Raw genomic sequence first — 24,277 nt, 5'->3', positions numbered from 1 at the left:
TGAATTCAGTCTATTCACATTTAGGGTAATTATTGATATATGAAGATTTCCTGTAGTCATTTTGTCCTTTGTTTTCTGATAGCTCTGTGCCTCCATTGGTTCTTTTTGTTTGTATTTTGGTCTGTTAATTTTTTTTTTTTGGTGGTATTACATGCTTCTTTCCTCTGTTTGCTCTTTTTTTAAGTTACATGTCTCACTTTTGGGGTTTTTGTGTGTGGTTGTCATTAGGTTTATGAAAAAGAATGTTGCATATGTACAGTAGCTAATTTTTTTGATTGCCTCTGATCTCCATCTTCCTTTGCCATTTCAGACCTTTGCCCCCTCTCTTTTTATGTTTTGTTGTCACAAATTATTTCTGTTTATACTGTAAGTTTTTTTTGATGATCAACTCGTAGTGTTGTGACAATTTCCTCTTTGTTTCAGGTAGAATAACCTCCTTGAGTATTTACTGCTGTGAAGGTTTCCTGGTGGTAAATTCCTCAGTGTCTGTATGTCTGGAAAGATCTTTATTTCTCCTTCACATTTATAGGATAATTTTTCTGGATATATTATTCTTGGCTGGTAATTTCTCTTTCAGTATTTTGAATATTTGGTTCCATTCTCTTCTGGCTTGTGAAGTTTCTGCTGAGAAGTCCAATGATACCTGATGGGCTTTCCTTTGTAGGTCACTTTCTTTTATTCCCTGACTGCTTTGATAATTTTTTCTTTGTAATTGATTTTTGACAGTTTTAATACAGTGGGCCTTGGAGAGGGCCTCTTTGGGTTAAGGTAACTAGGCATTCTGTTCACTTCTTGGATTTGAACATCTAGTTCTTTCCATAGCTTTGCGGAGTTCTCATCCACTATTGTTTGAATAGGCTCTCCATTCCCTTCTTCTCTTCTTATTCTGGAATTCCTATAACTCTTAGATTGCTTTTCTGATGTAGTCAGATAGTTCTTGTAGAGCTCTTTCATTTTTTTCTCTTTTTTTTGAGATTTTAAAGGTTTTTTATTTTGGAAAAAATTTTTAAATAAAGGAATGAAGGTGTACTATGTCCTAATTCCATTAACCTTTTAAGATTTTGCATTTATTCCGAGGTCAAATCTGTTACCCATTTTATAAATGAACCAAGTCTAAGGGTTAATTATATTCTTAAAATCTGGAGTGATCTTGAAATGTCAAATGAAAAAATTTTTAATTTTCTTCATATTTACAAGCTTTTAAAATTCTTAAAGCATTAGTACTGACCTTATAATGGAGTAAATTCCACTTACATTTTTTCATACAGAAAAACCAGTTTGCATATGATGGACAGACAGATAGATAGATAGGCAGACACACAGATGCAGAAGTCCAAAACAATCAGGTAAAATTGAAAAATCTAGTCCAAGTATTATTCAGAAAAACACACTAGAAACAGAAACAAATGTAGTTTCCCACAAACATACACACAGTGTTGGAAAACACAACCAGTGGTCTATAAAGATATGAGGTCTGTCCGGAAACAGTACAACCATTGATAATATCACAAGAACAGTTTGCCAAGGCAGCCAAGGAGAGTGGACTGGAATGCACATGCATGAACAATGATGACTTCACTGAACTAATAGGTTGGGGTGGTAGATGCTATTGAGTGAGCTTGTGTACTGTGTGGTCATCACATTCAAAATGACAGAGTGAGTAGAGCAACAAATCTGCATCATATTCTGCATTAAACTTGAGCCTTCCTTCCCAGAAACTATTCAGATGATTCAGAAGGTTGCAGCTATGGGCAACTGGTAATTGTCAGCTTCATCACGACAATATGCCCACTCATGCATCACACCTCATGAAGAGTTTTTTTGAAAAACATCAAATCACCCAGGTGACTCAGTCCCCCTACAGCCCAGATTTGGCACCCTGCTACTTCTAGCTTTTTCTTTTTCTTTTTTTTTTCATTTTATAATATATTTTATTGATTATATTGTTATAATAGTTCCAATTTTCTCCCCTTTACTCCCCTCCACACAGCATCTCCCTCCCCCAGCAATCCCCCCCAAGTCCATACTCCTGGTTCGTAAAAAATAACTATCCCTCTCTCTCAGATATTAAGACCCTTTGTAATCTTGTATAGGACAATGGGAGAAGGTCTCAAGCTCCTCTAGCTGCTTCAAGCTGGACATGGTCGTCGTCCTACCTACCCTTGGGTCCAGAAAACCCTAATAATAGTGGGGGTGTGGAGGGTAGGATGGCCTTCCCACATGGGGAAGGTTCGTGCAGACTCCAGGTCAGTTGGCTGTCCCCGGACAACGGCGTGCTTGGTTTAACAGGCTGGCATCCTTGTTGTGTTCTGGGGGCAACAGATTTGGCAGAAAGGGTTAAAAGACATCATTCAATCCATAACTACTAGATGTCAAAAGGCAAGGATTAATTTTTCAATGTTCCATATTAGGAGAAAGAAAAAAAAAAGAAAAAAAGGGCTTCTTTGGAGGAAGGTGTGCTAGGCACATCTCACCTGTCCAAAACCCTTTTGCCCATTTTACTTAGTTTGGGCTGAGGGAAATAGTTTAGGTTTTCCCCCCTCTCAGACCTCTGGGCCCTTTCTGTCCAAGCCATTAGGATAGAAAAGAGAAACCAGTTTTAAAGTGAAGCCCACAGACCACCCCATTCTTCACCAACCCAGCCATTTAGTTCAGCCAAACCGTTGAGTCTCAGGAGGCAGCAATGCAGAGAGGATTAAGTGAGGCTTATGCGTACAGACAATCACTCAAGTAATGCGATCATAGGCTTATGTCCTTTGAAAACAGAAAACACATGTTAATTTATGTAACATAACCCACAAACAAGTCTCTAAATCTGTAAGACTGTCTTATTGGGAAGACATCCAGTTGCAAGGCACTTGAAATTCTATTTGCCTGCAACTTGATTATCTTTGATGATATCACAGACATGGTTTAATTTTCAAGTGAAACCATATTTTAAATGAGAAGAAACGTTTAAGACTGTTAGTTGCCCTAGTTTATAGTCTACTACTGATCATTGTGATTTTCCTTGAATAGTGATTTTTCTCCCTAAGATTACCCTCCTTGTCTTTAAAGGGACTACATTAAGTCCATTTTAAATTTATCCTGTTCATTTGCATAAACATAACAAGAGCACCAAATGATCACTTAATGATCTTTAGTTCTGCTTTGCTGGAACTTACCCAAGGAATATTTAGGGTGACCCTCAGTCTGTTCTTCAGGGCACAGAAGCTGAGCCACATACCTGGCATTCATCCTTGCGTGTACACACCTGTCCTTTCCAAGTCTTTCCAGTTTTTCACTGTACCTTAAGGTCCCTTCTAGCCATCTTTCAGGAAAACAACCTTCGTTCCTTCCCTGGAAAGATTGCTGTGGACCGCACAACCAACCATGGTACCAGGCCTTTTATCTCGCGGGCTTTTATTACCTTTGAAAGTCATTCCCCGTTCTTCAGGGCTTTTTGGTAACAACCTGAGCCCAAGTATGTCTCCTTTAGGCTTGACATTCCAGTCAAAGACTTGGTCAAAAAAAAAAGAAAAATAAAAGGAACCTCTATTAACAACTGGTCTTATTAGTTCTATGCAAAGAAACTTATGTCATTACTTACTTGTTTAGAATGCCAAACTCTGGAGGGATCAAATAGCAAGAAAAATATACAACGTGAAGGAAAATCTTTGTCCTAATATTCACTGAACTGGCATTTCCATTCTTCATATTTTCATTTTTCCCCCACTAAAAAAATTTTTTTTTTGTTTTTCCATTACAGTTGTCTCACTTTTTTCCCCCTCTTGCTTCCCTGCATCCTGCCCCTCCCTTCCCTCACATTCAGTCCCCACTCAGTTGCCCATGTCCGTGGGTCGTTTATACATGTTTTTTGACTTGACCCTTCCTCTTCTTACCCCCTTCTCTCCCTCCCACCTCCCCCCCTTGTTACTGTTAGTCTACTTCTTGTTTACATAGCTCTTGTTCAATTTTGCTCATTTGTTTGTGTTGTTCTTTAGTTTCCTGTAATAGGTGACAGCATAAGGTATTTTTCTTTCATTGCCTGGCTTATTTCGCTAAGCATAATTTTCTCTAGTTCCATCCATGTTGTTGCAAATGGTAGAAGTTCCTTCTTTCTTTCTGCTACATAGAACTCCATTGTGTAAATGTACCCCAGTTTTTTGATCCACTCATCTACAAATGGACATTTAAGTTGTTTCCAGCACTTGGCTATTGTAAATAGTGCTGCTATGAACATTGGAGTGCATAGGTTCTTTTGAATTGGTGTTTCAGGATTTTTTGGATATAATCCTAGCAGTGGAATTGCTGGTTCAAAAGGCAGTTCCATTTTTAGTTTTTTGAGGAAATTCCAAACTGTTTTCCACAGTGGCTGCACCAGTCTGCATTCCCACCAGCAATGCACCAGGGTTCCTGTTTCTCCGCATCCTCTCCAGCATAAGTTGTTTGTTGATTTGTTGATGATGGCCATTCTGACTGGTGTGAGGTGGTATCTCATTGTGGTTTTTATTTGCATCTCTCTGATGGCTAGTGATGTTGAGCATACTTTCATATGTCTATGGGCCCTCTGTATGTCTTCTCTGAAGAAGTGTTTGTTCAGGTCCTTTGCCCATTTTTTAATTGGGTTGTTTGTCTTCTTGGTGTTGAGTCGTATGAGTTCTTTATATATTTTGGAGATCAATCCCTTGTCTGAGATGTCGTTGGCAAACATATATTTCCTATATGGTTGGTTTCCTTTTCATCTTGCTGATGTTTTTTGTTTTGCGGAGCAGAAATTTTTTAGTTTGATGTAGTCCCATTTGTTTATTCTTTCCTTTATTTCCCTTGCCTTAGGAGATATATCAGTGAAAATGTTGCTACGTGGGAGATCTGAAATTTTCCTGCCTGTTTTTTCCTCTAGGACTTTTATGGTATCACGGCTTACATTTAAGTCTTTGATCCATTTTGAGTTTATTCTGGTGTATGGTGTAAGTTGGTGGTCTAGTTTCATTTTTTTGCATGTCCCTGTCCAGTTCTCCCAACACCATTTGTTGAAGAGGCTCTTTTCATTCCATTTGATGTTCCTTCCCCCTTTGTCATGTATTAGTTGACCATATGAACCTGGGTTTATTTCTGGGCTCTCTGTTCTGTTCCATTGATCTATATGTCTGTTTTTATGCCAGTACCAGACTGTTTTGATTACTGTGGCCTTGTAGTATAGTTTGATATCAGAAATTGTGATTCTTCCTACTGTGTTCTTCCTCAAAATTGCTTTTGCTATTCGGGGTCTTTTTTGGTTCCATATAAATTTTTGAAGTGTTTGTTCTAGGTCTGTGAAATATGTTGCTGGTATTTTAATAGGGATTGCATTGAATCTATAAATTGCTTTGGGTAGTATGGACATTTTAATGATGTTGATTGTTCCTATCCATGAGCATGGTATATGCTTCCATTTATTTGTATCTTCTTTAATTTCTTTCTTCAGTGTTATGTAGTTTTCTGAGTACAGGTCTTTTACCTCCTTGGTTAAGTTTATTCCTAGGTATTTTATTTTTCTTGTTGCTATGGTAAATGGGATTTTTCTTTCAGTTTCTATCTCTGAGTTTTTATTGCTGGTGTATAAAAATGCCTTCAATTTCTTTATATTGACTTTGTATCCTGCTATTTTGCCGAATTCACTTATTAGGTTGAGTAGTTTTTTGGTGGAGTCTATAGGGTTTTCTATGTACACTATCATGTCATCTGCAAATAATGACAGTTTTACTTCCTGTTTTCCAATTTGGATGCCTTTTATTTCTCTTCCTTGTCTGATTACTGTGGCTAGAACTTCCAAGACTATGTTGAATAGGAGTGGAGAGAGCGGACATCCTTGTCTTGTTCCTGATCTCAGGGGGAATGCTGTCAGTTTTTGCCCATTGAGTATGATGTTGGCTTCAGGTTTCTCGTATATGGCCTTATTATGTTGAGGTATGCTCCCTCTATTCCCGTTTTGCTGAGAGTTTTTATCATGAATGGGTGTTGTACTTTATCAAATGCTTTTTCTGCATCTATTGATATGATCATGTGGTTTTTGTCTTTCATTTTGTTTATTTGTTGTATTACGTTTATTGATTTACGAATATTAAACCATCCTTGCATCCCTGGGATGAATCCTACTTGATCGTGGTGTATGATCATTTTTTTCTTAATGCTTAGGTATCTCTTCTTCCCTCTGCATTATTTCTCAATTCTTATCTTTGATATCGCTAATTCTTTCCTTCATCTAGTTGGCTCCATTTCCTATAGTCAGTAATTCATTCCCGATCTCCTTTTATTGAATGCCTCACCTCCATGATTTCTATTTGTTTTGCTTAAAGTTTCAATCTCTTTGGTAAAGTCCTCATTTTGTTCATTAATATGTTTTTTTGAGTGCATCAGATTGTATTTTCTCACATCTTGCTGCATATTTTCACAACTGTAATCTTGAATTCTCTATCATTTACATCACATATTTCCATGTGTTCCAGTTTGCTTTCTGGAGATTTTTCATTTCCTTTCTGAGCTACCTCACTACCTTGGTTATTCATGGTATTTGATGGACTCCTTTTGTAACAGAACCCTTGGGCTTCTCCGATTGAAACAGAACCCACGAGCTGTTTAGTTAGGGGCCCAATTGCCCACCACCAGAATTATAACTCTCAATACCAGAGTTTAGTGAAAAGGAAAAGAACTGTTTATTTAACATATATATTTAGATTATTTGCAGATTTCTGCTGCTAGGTCTTATGTTCTTTAAAACACCCACAAACACATAGTTCTGCATCCCCCTACCAAACCAGGCTAGTTTTAGAAAAGTTAGATACTATTTCCCTACTTCCTAGACACAGTTCAGCTTTACCAGTAGCTGCCAATCATTCAATTCTAATTGGGGAGGTCTTTCTGTGTTGTGGTGCCCACCAGCTCTTAATGCAGAACCGCCTGGATTCTCAGCCTCCTTGTAAACTGCCTTCTTCCTGAAAACTGCGTGGATCTCCTCTCCTTCTCAAAACTGCATGGTGAGAGCCCTTCTTAAAGCCACCTGGAGACCCCCGCTAAAAATGTCTGCAGCTGCTTTTAAATCCCTGACTGCGTCCTCTGACACAGTGGGTGTAGCCACCAGTTCTGACCATTCACAGAACCCTTTGCAGGCTCTGTATGCTCTTTCCGTACTATCCCACAGTCCAAGGCCCCTCCCATCTTCCTGGGCCTTGGAAATTTCAAAGCGGATCTTTGTGCAACAAGGTCGCCAGCCACTAGCCCCAGGCATGCAAAGGCATCCTGAAAGCCGCTTCCTTTTCCCCATCTCCCAGCTGCAAACTCTGGGGTTTGTTTTTGGACTCCCCTGTTTCTGTAGCACTTTGTCTAGGCATCTATGTATTCATTGTACAGTACTTCACTAATAGATTTCTATGAAGAGATCTTTCTACTATTTTGCAGTAGGTGATGCTGAATCACAAGTTTTTAAGCTCTGTGAAATACCAAATCTCACTTCTGTGGATGCCATCAATATATCTGTGTATAGCTGTGATTTTTGGGGTGGGGTTTGTTTTCCCCTCTTGATGGTGACCGCAGACCTCCACAGGGATCCAGTGACATGTGCTACAACTGCGGGTCAGTCACAGAGGGAAATAGCAATTCTGGCATAAAACTTCTCAGGTTTGGAGATAACGTGCTCTGAAACCTGATACCAAAGGCCACAGGAGAGTCTTGGGAGCCTAAAAGGGCTCTGTGGCTTCCTTTCTTTGTTTGGAACACTGACTACCCAACAACCAATAGTCACAGCAGAACCCCTGTGCTGTGTCCTTACCCAGGCCTCTTGGCAGCTCAGCTACAGTTGAAGTTTGTACTGCTCACTCCTGCAGGGGGTCCCACCAAGCCTCTCTGCTCCTTGTGGCCAAAAAAAGCGCTGGCTACAGCTGACTTCCTCCCCTCTCTAAGCCTAGCTCACTGTGAACTCCCGGCTCCAAGGCTGCAACAGTGGCCCTTCGAGCTGTCCTCTCTTCTTGCCTTCCCTTGTTGTTCCTGTTTGCCCACCTTTAGGTGCTTCAATGCATGTATCTCTCAGGCATGCCTGTATGTTGAGCCGGGAATCATTTGTTGAGTTATAGATGATCAACTTGTCGAAATTTCAGGGGGATAAACCAAAAGGATCTCTTACATTGCTTCTCCTCTGATGTCACTTGCCCATGTACTTTTGTTCAGGTTCTGAGCTGGGCAAATTTTGACATGAATACAAAAGTGCCAGGTTGGTGCCAGGACATGCTCAGATACATTTTAACTTTCCTGCTGTCCTTGTTTGTCCTTCCAAGTGTCTTCTCTTCCCACACTTTTTGCAGCTGAAGGGAAATTCAGCCGTCTACTAGTCTAAAAGACATACTACGAACATTTGAAGTGTTTGGCAGCTAACCAAGGAGGAAAGCAAGGATATTCAGGCAAAGGCTGGGGGCTTTTGGACCTCTGAATTAAATTTTTATTTGCCTGTAGCTCCTGTGGTTAATTGTGATTATGGATATGGCTCCAGCATGACAGAGTAGAGAGGTTCAATGTTACCAATCTTTGAAGTTGCTGAATGAGGCCATTATTAAATAACTTTGAGGCTAAAAGTTTTTCTGAAAGAAAGGTTTATTGAGATATATGCTAGGTAATGAAAGTATCAGGTCATGGGTCATGCCATCTAAACCATTAACAGCAGCTCTAGATGGAGAAGACAAACATTCCCACTATCCTGGGTTGTTGAGACTCATTTATACAATGAGTTTGGAGAAGAAAGATGTAAGTTGTTTTGAAAGAATTTACATTGGCTATAGGTAAAGGGTTTGAGAGGAGGTTAAGTGGAGAAAGTTCTAGGATAGGTGCATAGTCTGTAAGGAAGAATTATTTGCTGCTTTTGGATTGGTGTGGACAAAAGTCTAGGAAGTTCATGTGTAAGAAAGATGTAGTGGCATCTGGTGGTCAGCTATTTAGCTGTTCTTTCTAGATAATCATGGAAAATCATCACCTGGAGTTTGATTAAAGTTTTAACATACATTCAGAAATGAGAGAAGTTTTTTGTTCGTTCTGATAACTGATTAACCTCTCTTGTCTCTTTATTCCACCCTTTGGTGTGCTGTAACTTAATTTAGGACATCTCAGAATTTTTCCTTGTCATGAGTTTACTAAAAATGGAATACGATGAATTGGGGGGTCTTTTTCAAATCCACTGATTTGATATGTCTACATGCTTCTGATTTAAAAATTGCTTGAAAATAAAAAGCTTTCTAACCTGGTTTTCGGAATAGACAGCCAAGATAAGAAAGGCCAAAGTGCTGGTTGGATTTGTTAATAGCAAATGCAGAGTTAGACCCAGGCCCTTGAATTTGGCTCAGATAGAATTCAGAGCCAAGAACTCTAATGCGAGAAGTTTATTTAGAATGTCACAGAGGTGGAAGAAAGGAGCCATCTGCGCTGTGTGGACTCAGGAAACAAGTTACAGAGGCAAAAGAAGGGCCCTTGGAGCTTAGGAGAAAGAAAGCAAAAATAACACACCTGGGGGAAGAAGTGGGGGAAAGGTGTGGGCATGCTCAGAGAGAGAGTGAGAGGGGGGAGAGAGAGAGAGAGAGAACATGAGCCTGAGGAAAGAAGTGGGTAGCGAAAGGCATGGATGAGAGAGAGAGAGTGAGAGACAGAGACAGAGAGACAAAGAGAGGTAAAGAGAGAGTGCACACCTCAAGAAAGGATGGGATGAGGAGAGGTATGGGCATGCTCAAGGGAGAGAGAGCACACACACTGGGTCATTTGTCTTAAGGGTTTTTTATCTGCTTTTCCAAAGGTGGAGATTTTAGAGGAGGTTTCAGGGGAGGATCTCAGTAGAATCTTCATCGGCTTTTCAGATGTGTCCTTTCCTGGTCAAGGTCTCTATTGATTGCTTGAAACTAGGGTAGAGAGTCATTAGTCATTACATCTGGTCCTGATGTCAGCCATGGTCTTGCTTCGTCTAGTTTTGCTGCTTTTCTGGGCCTGGAGCTGAAACACAACTGAGGCCTAAATGTCATCTCTAGTTTGACCAAAACTCTGTCTCTGTGGTTAATAGACTCAAGGCTTTGGTCCTATTATTTGATGTGGGTCTTAACCTCATGGTCCTGGGGGCTCAATGCTTAAGGGTGTGGTCATGCAAGGGCTTGTATGGAAGCCATATGAGGCTATCCTCTGGCTACCTTGTTCCTCCTCTCAGGGAGTCTAAACCACATAACCAATGATATAAAAGGTCCCAGGGTCTAAATTGCATGTCTAGTGACATGCTGGGGAGTAAAGGTGACCCTGGAGGCAAGGTCCTAGCCTATTGGTTTCAGTTTTGCCTGTTGTTAGGCACTTGGGACTTCCTGCCCTGGTGACATTCCATACCTGGCCTATTGTCCTGCTCTGCTCATGTGTGTCTAACTGCCTACTCTATCAGAATGACATGATCACATGAAAGGAACTGTTGGAAAACTAACTTAGAGTCAAGAGTAGATTGTCTCAAAAGAAGTTAGATCCATGATTGAATTGAGGATAATATGACACTCTATTGGGTTGAAACTAGAGGCTTGCTCCCTTTAGTAGGTTTCTGGGCTTCTGGTGTAGTGCTGTCATGGATGAGAACCAGTCAAATGGAGCAGTTATAGGCAACTCTGCTCCCAAGAATCTACTCTTCTCTTCTTGGCTGTGGGTATAGAAAATTAAGAGTTAACTGTGGTGCCCAGCAGTATATTTTGCTTCTCTTTAGCATGTTGGAAGTATCATGGATACTTTGGAAGCTCAGGAAGGCTGCTGGCATGGCTCTTATGAGCCTCCAGAAGTACTGAGGACCTTTCCAAGGTGGTTGGGTGCCCCTTTCTGCTCTCTGTATACTGTAGCTTCTGAGTGTAGCCTGTGATGGGCCAGATGCTGGGTAACTATGTGCAGCCTCCAACTTGGTACCTTAACTAAGGTGAGTAACTTTACTTCTGTGTTGGCAGTGAAGAATACCAACTTTGTTTCTTTTTTTATTGGACTGCCCCTGAGGGTTAGAATGGGGATAAGTCCATGTTTGGATGGTTGAAATTACAAGTCGACAATCCTTATCACAAACCATTAAGGTCATATGTATGTCAGAAATAAAAAAAATTTGGATATTAGGAAGACAATACATTACATATGGAGTATTGTACTGCCAGTGGGGTTTGGGGCAGCACCCTGTAATCAGAATATATTATTTTTATGGAAAATGTGTGAATATTCACCATAAGTGTAATAAACCAAGTCTGTTAATTGCCTCAGCTCAGTTCAAGTCATATTTTCCTACCAAATTAACTGAAAAAAACTGACTTTGAGAGCCGTTCTGATTTGGTGATTGCCTGTAAAGGATTGTGGACCTGTAATTGTCACTGGTTTTTCACTTTAAATCAACTTGATCCACAGAAGGGAAGGCACATTCTCAATGGATGTTTCCTTGGAGGGGTTCTCTGATGAGGTATCGTGCAGGTGATGGGCTCCTGCCTGTGTTCCTTTCAAGATCCTTTCTCTTTCATATTCCTTTTTTTCCTCTTTGCAGGGATTCAAGTGGGTGTCTTTTCTTACACTGTTTTTCCTTATAGTACCCTTGCCTTCTAAATGTATACTCTGAGAAACCTGAAGAACCAAATGCTGAAGAATATACACACAACAAAGCCAAACAAGACTATAAGGCTGATAATCTGTATTAATAAATGCTCTCAAGATAGGGACACATATTGATGACATTATAAAACACACCATTAAATCACTGTAGGTGAAAGAACTTCAAAAACTTGGGTTTCATTTTTTATCAGTCCTTAGTCCTGTTGAATGTCTCTGACTTTAGGCCAAGGTCAAACATTCAGCATATTGGGCTGTCAGTGGTGGTTGAATGTCCTGGGTGTTTGTTAAATGTGCAGTTTCCTGAAGTCCCAGACTTCTGGAATCAGCATTCTTAATGGAGGAGCCCAGCAACTCCTGTTTAATAAGCAATCTGCAGAGGTTTCTTTGTCCCTTTGGAGAACCAATGCTTGAGTGAAGGTCAAACTGCCACAGCTTTGAAAGCTGTAATCCAGGCCTAGGACAAATGAGGTAGCATGGGACTGATTTGTCTCTTAGGATAAAGTTTTTGTTTGGTTTGCCCTGGATGGTGAATAGAAGAAAAAGACTACTTAGTCATGCTTAGAAACAAACCAATCCAATGTGGGAGAGGAAAAATAATTTTCCTTCTACCCTTTAGGTTTGTGGCTTGAGATACCTTTGTTATAAAAGACACATTTACAAGAGAAAAACAAATAGATGTTGAATGAAATATACATGGGAGAGACACAGGGAAACAGAGTAACTCCCTGAAATGGTCTAAGCCATCTCCTTAAATACCATCTCCAGCTAAAGATAAAGGGAGATGTTGGGAAGGGAGGAGCAAGTGATGGGAGTTGAACAGGAAAAGACAAAGTAAACAAGAGTAAGGTTGTTACACAGATTTAGTCCTTGCCTTATACATGAAAGAGCTTCTAGAGATTTAGTTATCCTTCTCTTTCTGGTACTCGGACAGAGACACTCTTACAAAGGGAGGTTTCCTTTATTAACGTACATGTCTTACAAAAGGGTAACTTCTACTCAGTTTTCAGAGCTTTTCCTGTGTCTGCTGTTTCTTAAAAATAATCAGCCTAACATAACATAATCCTTAGGCCAAGGAGAGAGATTTTGCTACCTTTCAAAATCAGGGGGGTGGGGCGGTATAGAGCCTAGGGGTGGCAATATTGATTGGGTTGCCAGATAAAATACAGGATGCCTAGTTAAATGTTAATTTCAGATAAGCATTGAATAATGTTCTAATATAAGTATATCCTAAATATTGCATGGACCATACCTATACTGAAACATTATTCTTTGTTCATATGAAATTCACATTTAGCTGGGCATCCTGTATTTTTATTTGCTAAATCTGAATGCTGGGTATTGACTAATTCACCTTCCCTCATAGGAGGCAAACCAGATGGCATTTGTGTACTTGTTCTACGCTCAGAATCTCTTTGTACTTGTCTTGGGTTGAAAGATTCTCACACGGGATACTGGTCTTATATTGAAGTGTTGAAAACTTGAGTCTTATTTTAGAGGTTAAAAGGAAGTGTTTCAGAGGTTAAAAAGGCCTAGGAAAAGCTTTCTCCATTTCCTTCCCTCACTCTCTATCTCTGTCCCTCTCCTTCCCATCACGTGCGGGGACACACACACACACACACACACACACACACACACTCTCTCTCTCTCAGACATACATGCATGTAGATGCATTTGCAAGCACAGACATGTCTGGAAAACAACCTGCTTGCCTTTTTAATTTTTTTGTATTACATTTTTTGTGTTAGAGTTTGGTTATTTATTATTATGATTATTATTATCAAAGTAACATTGTCGCACTGGATATAGCATTTCTTTTAATACTCATACTTAATTCATTTTTCATTGCAGATTTTTCTCCTGGCCTACCCTCCGTGTCCCAGAGCTGCCGTCATCTTCAAGTAAGGGAAAATTGCTTTTTGCACTGTTGCCACTGCTATTCAGACAGCTTTGTCTGTTTGATAACCTAGGATGATGAACTCATTGTTGTGAACATTGTGGGCCTGCACCACTTTGTCTCTAAACATCCCAAGGGCCAAAAGTCTGTGAGGTCCAGTGAAACAGGGAACTGTTGTATGTGGAGATTTGGCTTTTGTCAAGACCTGACAAATCCTTTTTTAGCCATCCCTTGTGGTGGTGATTTATGGCCAAGGCATGCTCCCTTAGAAGTTTTCTGCCTTCCTAAACTTTCTCTTCAGAGCAAGCTGGGACAAGACATTTTTCCTCATCTCAAGAATCTTTTCTTTATGGTCCTGTTGCTCCATTGAGGATATGTCTTCACTTTGAAGGCCTTTGTTGTTGCATTTTAATTTTTTTTCCTTAAAATTAAAGTGAGGAGAGAAAAAAGTCAACTTATTACAAGTCCTGGCTTTCTTAAAAATAGTAGGCATTAAATTCATTAAAGTGTATTTCAGGCAAATTGTGTTTATCTGAAGGCAAGTTTGCTTGAATAAAATTCTCAAGAGTCCTGGAATCCTTATTGTAACCATGAGTTGTGATGAACTAATTTATCAAGCCTTTTATTAGGATTGCTAATGAGAAGCTAAATTGACCAAGTTAATTTCATCTCTTTTCTCCTTCCCTGGCCTCATTTTGGAGCTGTTCCTGATCGGTGAATTGGCCACAGGCCAGGGGGAAGGAACAGGAAGTGAATAGCCCAGAAGATCATTGGATAATTGGGAGTGGTGTAAATGGTTTTGTTATTTTTTTTTCTTTTATTATTTGGTTTTTCAATTACAGTTGTCCCACTTTTCCCCCATTGCTCCCCCCCACCCAGCCCACCCCCTCTCCCTCAACCATGTCCCTCCCCGTTGTCCATGTCCATGAGTCATTTATACACGTTCCTTCACTAAACCCTTCCCTTACTTATCCTCCTTCTCTCCCTCGCCCCTCCCCCGTATTACTGCTATTCTGCTCTTTGTCCTATTTAGTTCATTTGTTTGTGTTGCTCTTTAGTTTCCTATATTAGGTGATAGCATATGGTATTTTTCTTTCTTTGCCTGGCTTATTTCACTAAGCATAATTCTCTCTAGTTCCATCCATGTTGTCGCAAATGGCAGGAGTTCCTTCTTTCTCTCTGCTACATAGTATTCCATTGTGTAAATGTACCACAGTTTTTTGATCCACTCATCTACAGATGGGCATTTAGGCTGTTTCTAGTACTTAGCTATTGTAAACAGGGCTGCTATGAACATAGGGGTGCATAAGTTTTTTTGAATTAGGGTTTTAGGATTTTTTGGGTATAATCCTAGCAGTGGAATTGCTGGCTCAAAAGGCAGTTCCATTTTTAGTTTTTTGAGGTAATTCCACACTGTTTTCCACAGTGGCTACACCAGTCTGCATTCCCACCAACAGTTCAGTAGGGTTCCCATTTCTCCACATCCTCGCCAGCATTTGTTGTTTGTTGATTTGTTGATGATGGCCATTCTGACAGGTGTAAAGTGGTATCACATTGTGGTTTTTATTTGCATCTCTCTGATGGCCAATGATGTTGAGCATTTTTTCATGTGCCTATGGACCTTCTGTATGTCCTCTTCTGAGAAGTGTTTGTTCAGGTCCTTTGCCCATATTTTAATTGGGTTGTTTGTTTTCTTGATGTGAGTCATATAAGCTCTTTATATATTTTGGAGATCAGTCCCCTGTCTGTGATATCATTGGCAAATATGTTTTCCCATATGGTTGATTTCCTTTTCATCTTGCTCATGTTTTCTTTTGCTGAGCAGAAACTCTTTAGTTTGATGTAGTCCCATTTGTTTATTTTTTCCTTTATTTCTCTTGCCTTGGGAGATGTATCTGTGAAGATATTGTTACGTGGGATATCTGAAATTTTCCTGCCTATGTTTTCCTCTAGGACTTTTATGGTGTCGTTTAAGTCTTTGATCCATCTTGAGTTTATTCTTGTGTGTGGTGTAAGTTGGTGGTCTAGTTTCATTTGTTTACAGGTCCCTATCCAGTTCTCCCAGCACCATTTGTTAAAGAGGCTCTTCTCACTCCATTTTATGTTCCTTCCTCCTTTATCAAATATTAGTTGACCATAGAGGCCTGGGTTTATTGCTGGGCTCTCTATTCTGTTCCACTGATCTATATGTCTGTTCTTATGCCAGTACCAGACTGTTTTGATCACAGTGGCTTTGTAGTATAGTTTGATGTCTGGTATCGTGATTCCTCCTGCTGTGTTCTTCTGTCTCAAAATTACTTTTGCTATTCGGGGTCTTTTTTGGTTCCATATGAATTTTTGGAGTATTTGTTCTAGGTCAGTGAAATATATCATTGGTATTTTAATAGAGATTGCATTGAATCTATAAATTGCTTTGGGTAGTATGGCCCTTTTGATGATGTTGATTGTTCCCATCCAAGAACATGGTATTTGCTTCCATTTATTTGTATCTTTCTTAATTTCTTTCTTCAATGTTGCATAATTTTCAGTGTACAGGTCTTTTATCTCTTTGGTTAAGTTTATTCCTAGATACTTTATTTTTCTTGTTGCTATAGTAAATGGTATTTTCTTTTTTGTCTCTGTCGCCAATATTTTATTGTTGGTGTACAGAAATGCCTTAGATTTCTGTATATTTATTTTGTACCCTGCTATTTTGCCAAATTCACTTATTATATTGAGTAGTCTTATAATGGAGTTTATAGGGTTTTCTAGGTATACTATCATGTCATCTGCATATAGTGATAGTTTTACTTCTTCTTTCCCAATTTGGATGCCTTTTATTTCTTTGTCTTGTCTGATTGCTGTGGCTAGGACTTCCAACACTATGTTGAATAGAAGTGGGGAGAGTGGACAGCCTTGTCTAGTTCCTGATTTCAGTGGGAATGCTTTCACTTTTTGTCCATTGAGTATGATGTTGGCTTTAGGCTTCTCATATATAGCCTTAATTATGTTAAAGTATGTTCCCTCTATTCCCATTTTGCTGAGTGTTTTCATCATAAATGGGTGTTGTACTTTATCAAATGCTTTTTCTGCATCTATTGATATGAACATGTAATTTTTGTCTTTCATTTTGTTTAGGTGATGTATTATATTTATTGATTTGTGAATATTAAACCATCCTTGCATCCCTGGAATGAATCCCACTTGATCCTGGTGTATGATCTTTCTGATGTATTGCTGGATCCTGTTTGCCAATATTTTATTGAGGATTTTAGCATCTATGTTCATCAGTGATATTGGCCTGTAGTTTTCTTTCTTTGTTGTGTCTTGCCCTGGTTTTGGGATTAAGGTAATACTGGCTTCATAGAAAGAGTTTGGGATTTTTCCCTCTTCTTGGATTTTTTGGAATGGTTTGAGGAGGGTAGGAGTTAGTTCTTCCCTAAATATTTTGTAAAATTCGCCTGTGAAGCCATCCAGTCCAGGGCTTTTGTGTGCTGGGAGATTTTTGATTACTGTTTCAATTTCCTTCTTTGTTATTGGTCTGTTGAGACTTTCTACTTCTTCTTGATTCAGTTTTGGAAGGTTATATGTTTCTAGAAATTTGTCCATTTCTTCTAGGTTGTCAAATTTCTTGCCATACAGTTGTTTGTAGTAATTTCTTAAAATCCTGTGTATTTCTGTGGTATCAGTTGTGATTTCTCCTTTTTCTTTTCTGGTTTTGTTTATTTTGGTCTTCTCTCTTTTTTTCTTGATGAGCCTGGCTAGAGGCTTGTCGATTTTGTTTGTTTTTTCAGAGAACCATCTCCTAGTTTTATTGATTTTTTGGATTGTTTGTTTAGTCTCTATGTCATTTAATTCTGCTCTGACCTTGATGATTTCCTTCCTTCTTCTTGCCCTAGGCTTTGTTTGTTGTTGTTGTTCTAGTTCTTGTAGCTTTAGGATTAGATTTTTTATTTGAGATTCTTCTATCCTTTTCAGATGTGCCTGTATTGCTATGAACTTCCCTCTCAGGACTGCTTTTGCTGTGTCCCATAGGTTTTGGGCTGTTGTGTGTTCATTGTCATTAGTTTCTAGAAATTTCTTGATTTCCTCTTTGATGTCATTGTTAACCCATTCATTGTTTAATAGCGTGTTATTCATTCTCCATGAGTTTGGGTGTCTTTGATTTTTTTCTCTGAGGTTGATTTTTAGTTTCAAGGCATTGTGGTCTGAAAAGATGCTTGATATGATTTCAGTTTTCTTGAATTTGTTGAGGCTTGTTTTGTGTCCTGTTATGTGATCTATCTTTGAAAATGTCCCATGTGCATTTGAAAGGAATGTATATTTTGCTTCTTTGGGGTGAAAAGTTCTATATATATCAGTTAAGTCCATGTCATTTAATGTGTTGTTCAATGCCTGTATATCCTTGGTGTTTCTTTGCTTCAAAGATCTGTCTGTTGTTGATAATGGTGTGTTCAAGTCCCCTACTATGAATGTGTTGTCGTTAATATCCTTCTTGTGGTCTTCTAGTATTTACTTTATGTATTTGGGTGCTCCTATGTTGGGTGCATATATGTTTATCAGTGTTATATCTTCTTGATCGATTTTTCCCTTAAGTGTTATGAAATGTCCTTCTTTGTCTCTTTTTATTGCCTTGCTTTGAAATCCGTTTTGTCTGATATGAGGACTGCTACCCCAGCTTTCTTTTCAGGTCCATTTGCTTGAAATATTTTTTTATATCCCTTTACTTTCAGTCTATGTAAATCTTTTGTTTTGAAGTGTGTTTCTTGTAGACAGCAAATATGTGGGTCCTGTTTTCTTATCCATTCCGTTACCCTATGTCTTTTAATTGGAGCATTTAATCCATTTACATTTAAGGTTATTATTGACATGTATTTATTCATTTGCCTTTGTACCTCTGTTCCTCTCCTCTTCTTTTTTTATTTTTTTTTCTCTTCCTTTTTCTTAGAACATTCCCTTTAGCATCTCTTGCAATGCTGGTTTTGTGGAGATGTATTCTTTTAGTCTTCCTTTGCCTGAGAAACTCCTTATTTTGCCTTCGATTTTGAATGTGAGCCTTGCTGGGTAGAGTATTCTTGGGTGTAGGCCTTTGTTTTTCATTGCTTGAAATATTTTTGACCATTCCCTTCTGGCTTGTAGAGTTTCTGTTGAGAAATCGGTCGATAGCCTTATCGGAGCTCCCTTGTATGTTATTTGCTGTTTTTGTCTTGCTGCTTTTAGGATTCTCTCTTTGTCTTTGAATGTTGCCATTTTAACTATAATGTGCCTTGGAGTGGGTTTTTTGGGTTCCTCTTTATTGGCGCTCTCTGTGCTTCCTGGACTTGCATAACTTTTTCTCTCATCAGGTTGGGAAAATTTTCTGTCACTATTTGTCCTATCAGTTTATCTATTCCTTGTTCTTCTGATCCCTCTTTAATTCCAATGACTCTTATGTTGTTCTTCCTTATGCTATCCTGTATTTTCCTTACCTCTTCTTCATACTTTTTCAATCTTTTTTCATTTTGCTGTATCGTCTGAGAATTTTTTTCTACATTATCTTCTAACTCACTAATCAGATCCTCTGCTTCATTCAGTCTGCTTTTGACTGCTTCTACTGTGTTTTTCAGTTCAGAGACTGAATTCTTCATTTCTTCCTGGTTCTTGTTAATAGTTTCTGTGTCTTTTTTTATGCTGGTGTAGTTCTCTGCAAGTTCCCTGTAATTTTCTTGGAGCTGCTGGTAACTTCCTTGGAGGTTGTCATAGTTGTTTTTGAGGTTTTCGAGCATGTTGAGCTTCTTCCCCACCATTGTTTTGAATTCCGTGTCTGTCATTTGGGCTATGTCTATTCCATCTACCTCTCTTTCTGGGGATTCCTCTTTTCTTTTCATTGAGAGGTTGTTTCTGCATCTTACCATGTTGGAATCTTCTTGTTTGTTTTTATTTCTGGCGGATGGTCTGCTTTGCCTTCCCACCTTTGTGGTATGAGATTCTTTATAGGAGATCTGGGGGTTTCAGTGGTGTAGTCTCTTTGATCTCTTGAGCCTGATGTTCTTGGGGTACCCTTTATGTCATTTGTTTATGCTGTCTGGTTATATTTCAGATGATCTTTGTTAGGATCTTCCTTCTGGCTAGTTGATTGAGAGTCACTCTATCAACTTTGTCTTGAGTTCTTTTGTGGAGATCTCAGTTCAGCCTTTGTGTGTCGTCTTGTTTTTCTGTGTCCACAGCTGGTCTAATGAGGCAGGTCAGAGGTTCCTGTTCCTTGCAACAGTGGTGTGCCCCTACATGGCGACTTCCTTTGGCGCCGGTTAGAGCTAGCCTGCCGCGCTGCATTCCAGGAGTTGGTCTCTTGCCTCTTAGGGCGGGGCCCGAGACACTTGGGCACAGTGGAAGTGAGTGATTGGCGCCTATTGAAGCCAGTGAGGTGCCTTTGCACTCGCGCGCCCGTGTGTGCACAAGGCTGCCGGAGAGCTTGCCTCAGGCCTGCCGCACGCACCACGTTCCGGGCGTTGGTCTCTCGCCTCTTAGGGTGAGGTCCCAGACTCTTGGGCACAGTGGAAGTGAGCGATTGGCGCCTATTGAAGCTGGCGAGGTGCTTTTGCGCTCGCATGCCCGTGTGCGCCCAAGGCGCCGGGGAACTAGCCTCAGGCCTGCCCCTCTGCGCTCCGAGAGGTCTCTCGCCTCCCAGTGCTGGGACCTGACACTTGTGCTCAGTAGAAATGAGTGTCTGTGAGTTGCTGCTGCCTGCTGTTCCCTCGCTGCAGCCGCCTGCCGTTCCCGCACCCGCCTAGGTGGGCACGAGCAGAGCCTGAGCAAGTGCTCTGCACTCCGGTCTGGCACCCACTGGAGCTGGCCAGGGGGGACTGCGCACAGTCTTCTGCGTGTCCAGTGGGCCCTCCCTGCGCCCGTTGGGGCACTGATCTTTTGTCTGTTGGGGTGTGTCTGAGGGGCACTTGGACTCGCAGCTCTGCGTACCTGGGCCAGTGAATGAGGGCACTTTCCTATGCGCACCCACGCGACCCAAGGGGAGGGTTGGGGAGTGGGTGAGTGCACTTTTGTGCCTGTGCTCCTCAAGAATGTCCTATCACCCCCAAACTTTGCCCCCCTCTCCACAGTTCACAAGAGAAAAATACAAAGGAGCAGCACACTGTCTCCTGTCCTTCAGCGTCAATGCCACCTGGTTGAGTCCCATCTCTGCCAGCGGGCAGGGATCCGCTCTCCTCCTGACTCCTCTCTGGGGAAGCCTGTGGTCGCCAAAAAGCTTTTGTGTCCTTCCAGCTGCAGCTCGGGCAGCCACTCCAGTCAGGAATCCTGTTTCGTCCCTTTTTCCTCTGCTATCCTCACTAAAGAGGTTGTTCCCAGATGGTTTTTCTCTAATCCAGCAGTGCCTTGGCTCGACTCCTGCCAGTGTCCAGCTGCTCACTGAGATGTTCTGTCTGCAATTAGTCCAAACTACAGGCGGGTCTCGGAGCCTAAGAGCGAGCACAGCCTCCCCTCACTCCTACATCATCTTCCTCTCCTAAATGGTTTTCTGATACACTCAAGTCATTAAAGTGTTAGGTAGGGGGAAATATACCCTATTTGCTGCTTCAAATAGCTTTTTGTAATAGCCACCTAGTCTCCTGGCTTTGGTGAGTAACTTTCTGCTGGATGAGGGGTAATGGAACCTTATTTCATATATCTCCTACTTGGATAGCTCCTATGTGAAAGGGGTATTGTTGCCTCCCTTGGTTTTCCAAAATGAGCTCAATTTTTTAGTGTAATGTTTTCAAAATAACATGTAGTAGTTTTATTTCTTTATTACGAAGGTAACAATTCCCATGATAGATGATGCAGACACATAAAGAAGAAAATAAACATTGCCCTATATCTTACCATCAAGAGATAATTTTGGTTATTTCTTTTCTTAATAAGGAGAGATCCTCTTTAGGATTTTTACTGTATATTTTCTAGACTTAATTTATTATATATATATTTTATACATAAATATAACTGCTGGATTTATATTTTTATAGTGGTCCGTTTTTTTACCTTTTCCTTTTTTGGTTTGGCTCCTCTATCTTTCCATGCCATTCTTGTATATGACGAAACAAGTATGTATCCTGCCATATTTTTTCCATGGTTCCCATGTGTATACAGGTACACACACACAATTACACAGATTTTTGTTTTTCATTAGTTTACAAACATAGAATTTTATATATAATTTTATACATCTTGCTTTTTTCACTCAACAGTATCTCAGTGAATTCTATCAAAGTCTATTGGTATAGATCTTACTGTTTTAAAACAAGGGTGCAGGATATTTCACAGAGGCACAATGACCTATTTAGCCATTCTCCTATTAACACGTTGCATACCGGGGTATTTGAATGCCTTTTAAAAATGATGAGAATTCTTGCCACCCATACGCAATGTGTTAAAGAACATTTACTTTTGCTCTTTCTTTCCAGATTTCTGCCACTATAATTAATGCTGACATAAACATCATTGTGCATATGCCCTTATACACACACACACACACACACAGACAAATATACATATATATTAATTTTATATATAAATGTATATATATTAACATATATGTCCATATTGATTTACAAAAACAGGCTGTTACAATTTACTTTTACCTTTTGTGTGTAATATATGAGATTCTTTTTTTTATATCCCTACCAGCATAAGGTGTTACGGTTCTTTTATAATTGTACAACTTAATGGATGAATTTCCTTGGTGACTAATGCATTTCATTATTATCTTACACTTTTTTTTTGTCCAATTAAATTTGCTTTTTGAATTATCTGTACCTATTATTTACCCATTTTTATGGGTTGTTTATATTTTTCTTAATTTGTAAGACCTTCGGATATTTTTGTTATTGGCCCTTTGTCTATCATTGTTATAGATAAACTCTCCTAAATCTGTATGTGTTGAATTTCCTGATGGTGTATTTTTTCCCACAATTTTTTAAAACTTTTTTTATATCCAAATATGACTCTCTTATGAGGCAAGTTTTAGTTTCCAGTCTGGGTTAAGACTATTTTCTTAAAGGTGGATAAGTAGCATAAGATACTAAATAATCCCTACTATTCCCTGTGAACTGAACTGCATCTTTGTGATCTCATAAACTTTAAAAAACTTCAGTTTATTGGAGTTACATTGGCTAATAAAATTATATAGGTTTCAGATGTACAGTTCTATACTACATCATCTGTATATTATATGGTGTGTTCACTATGCAAAGTCAATCTCTTTCTGTGATCATAAATTCACACTTGACCCTCATCTACCTCCCCCAAGTCCCTTTCTCCTATGGTGACCACCATGAATTGTTTTTTTTTTTGTTTGTTTGTTTGTTTAATCCCTTCACCTTTTTCGCCCAGCCCTCTGATCCCCTCCTCTCTGACAGCTGTCAATCTATTCTCTGATTCTATGAGTCTATTTATATGTTGTTTTTTAGTTAATTTTGTTCATTAGATTCCACATATAAGTAAAATCATATGGTATTTGTCTTTCTCTGTCTGGCTTATTTCACTTAGCATAATGTCCTCCAGGTCCATCCATGCTGTTGCAAAAGGTAAGATTTATTTCTTTTTCTATGGCTGAGTAGTATTCCATTGTGTAAATGTACCAGTGCTTCTTTATACACTAATCTACTGACGGACATGTGGACTACTTCCAAATCTTGGCTATTGTAAAAAATGCTGCCATGGGTTTATATATTCTTTTCAATTAATATTTTGGGTTTCTTCAGATATATTCCCAGAAGTAGAATTGCTGGGTCATAAGGCATTTCCATTTTTAAATATTGAGGGAACTCCATTCTGTTTTCCACAGTGGCTGCACCAGTCTGCGTTTCTACCAACAGTGCACGAGGGTTCTTGTTTCTCCCCATCTCTCCAACACTTGTTGTTTGTTGATTTATTGATGATGGCCAGTCTGACAAGTATAAGGTGATATCTCATTGTGGTTTTAATTTGCATGTCTCTGAGGGCTAGTGACATTGAGCATATTTTCATATGTCTCTTGGCCATCTGTTTGTTCTCTTTGGAGAAGTGTCTATTCAGGTCCTTTGCCCATTTTAAAATTAGATTGATTTTTATTTTGTGTTGACTTGCGTAAGTTCTTTATAAACTTTGGATATCAACCCCTTATGAGTTGTATCATTGGTGAATAAATTCTCCCATCTAGTGGGTTGTCTTTTCATTTTGCTGATGATTTCCTTTCCTGTTCAAAAACTTTTAAGTTTGATATAGTCCCATTTGTTTATCTTTTGTTTTCCTTGCCTGAGGAGATGTATCAGAAAAAAAATATTGGTAGGAGAAGTGTCCAAGATTTTACTACTTATCTTTTCTTCTAAGATTTTTATGGTTTTGAGTCTAACATTTAAGTCTTTAATCCATTTTGAGTTTATTCTTGTTTATGGTGTATAAGAAGGCTATCTAGTTTCACATTTTTGCATGTATCTGTCCAATTTTCTCAACACTGTTGAATAGACTTCTGTTACCCAATTGTATCTTCTTGCCTCCTTTGTAAAATATTAATTGATTGTAAAGGTGTGGCTTTATTTCAGGGCTCTCTATTCTGTTCCATTATCTATATGTCTTTTATTTTTTTATTTTTATTTTTAAAATTGTTTTTCTATTGAAGTTGTCCAATTTTCCCCCCTTTGCTCTCCCCTACTCAGCCCACCTCACCCCTCTCTCACAGTCAATCCCCATTTAGTTGTCCATGTCCATGATCTATGTGTCTTTTAATGCTACTACCAGGCTCTTTTGATTAATATGGCAATATAGTAGTAGTTTTTTTTCAAGATTTTATTTACTTTTAGAGAG

The 24,277-nt window shown here is 39.3% G+C and overlaps 1 protein-coding gene across 11 annotated transcripts in view; it reads left to right on the top strand.

The window, feature by feature from the left end:
* The window catches only part of TMEM164 (transmembrane protein 164), a 272,899-nt gene that overhangs the window by 80,245 nt on the left and 168,377 nt on the right, over window positions 1–24,277 (top strand). For all 11 annotated transcript variants that reach the window (XM_090265431.1, XM_090265430.1, XM_090265428.1 and 8 more), the window contains one exon: window positions 13,441–13,490. In XM_090265431.1, the coding sequence (XP_090121557.1) occupies window positions 13,441–13,490 (50 nt within the window). The remainder of the gene's footprint in view (window positions 1–13,440; window positions 13,491–24,277) is intronic.

Source organism: Furipterus horrens, unplaced genomic scaffold (assembly GCF_987537825.1).
Source record: "Furipterus horrens unplaced genomic scaffold, mFurHor1.1.pri manual_scaffold_17, whole genome shotgun sequence".
Classification (NCBI taxonomy): Eukaryota; Metazoa; Chordata; class Mammalia; order Chiroptera; family Furipteridae; genus Furipterus; species Furipterus horrens.
Note: the sequence above shows the minus strand (reverse complement) of the source record. Positions and strands in the feature narration are given on the sequence as shown.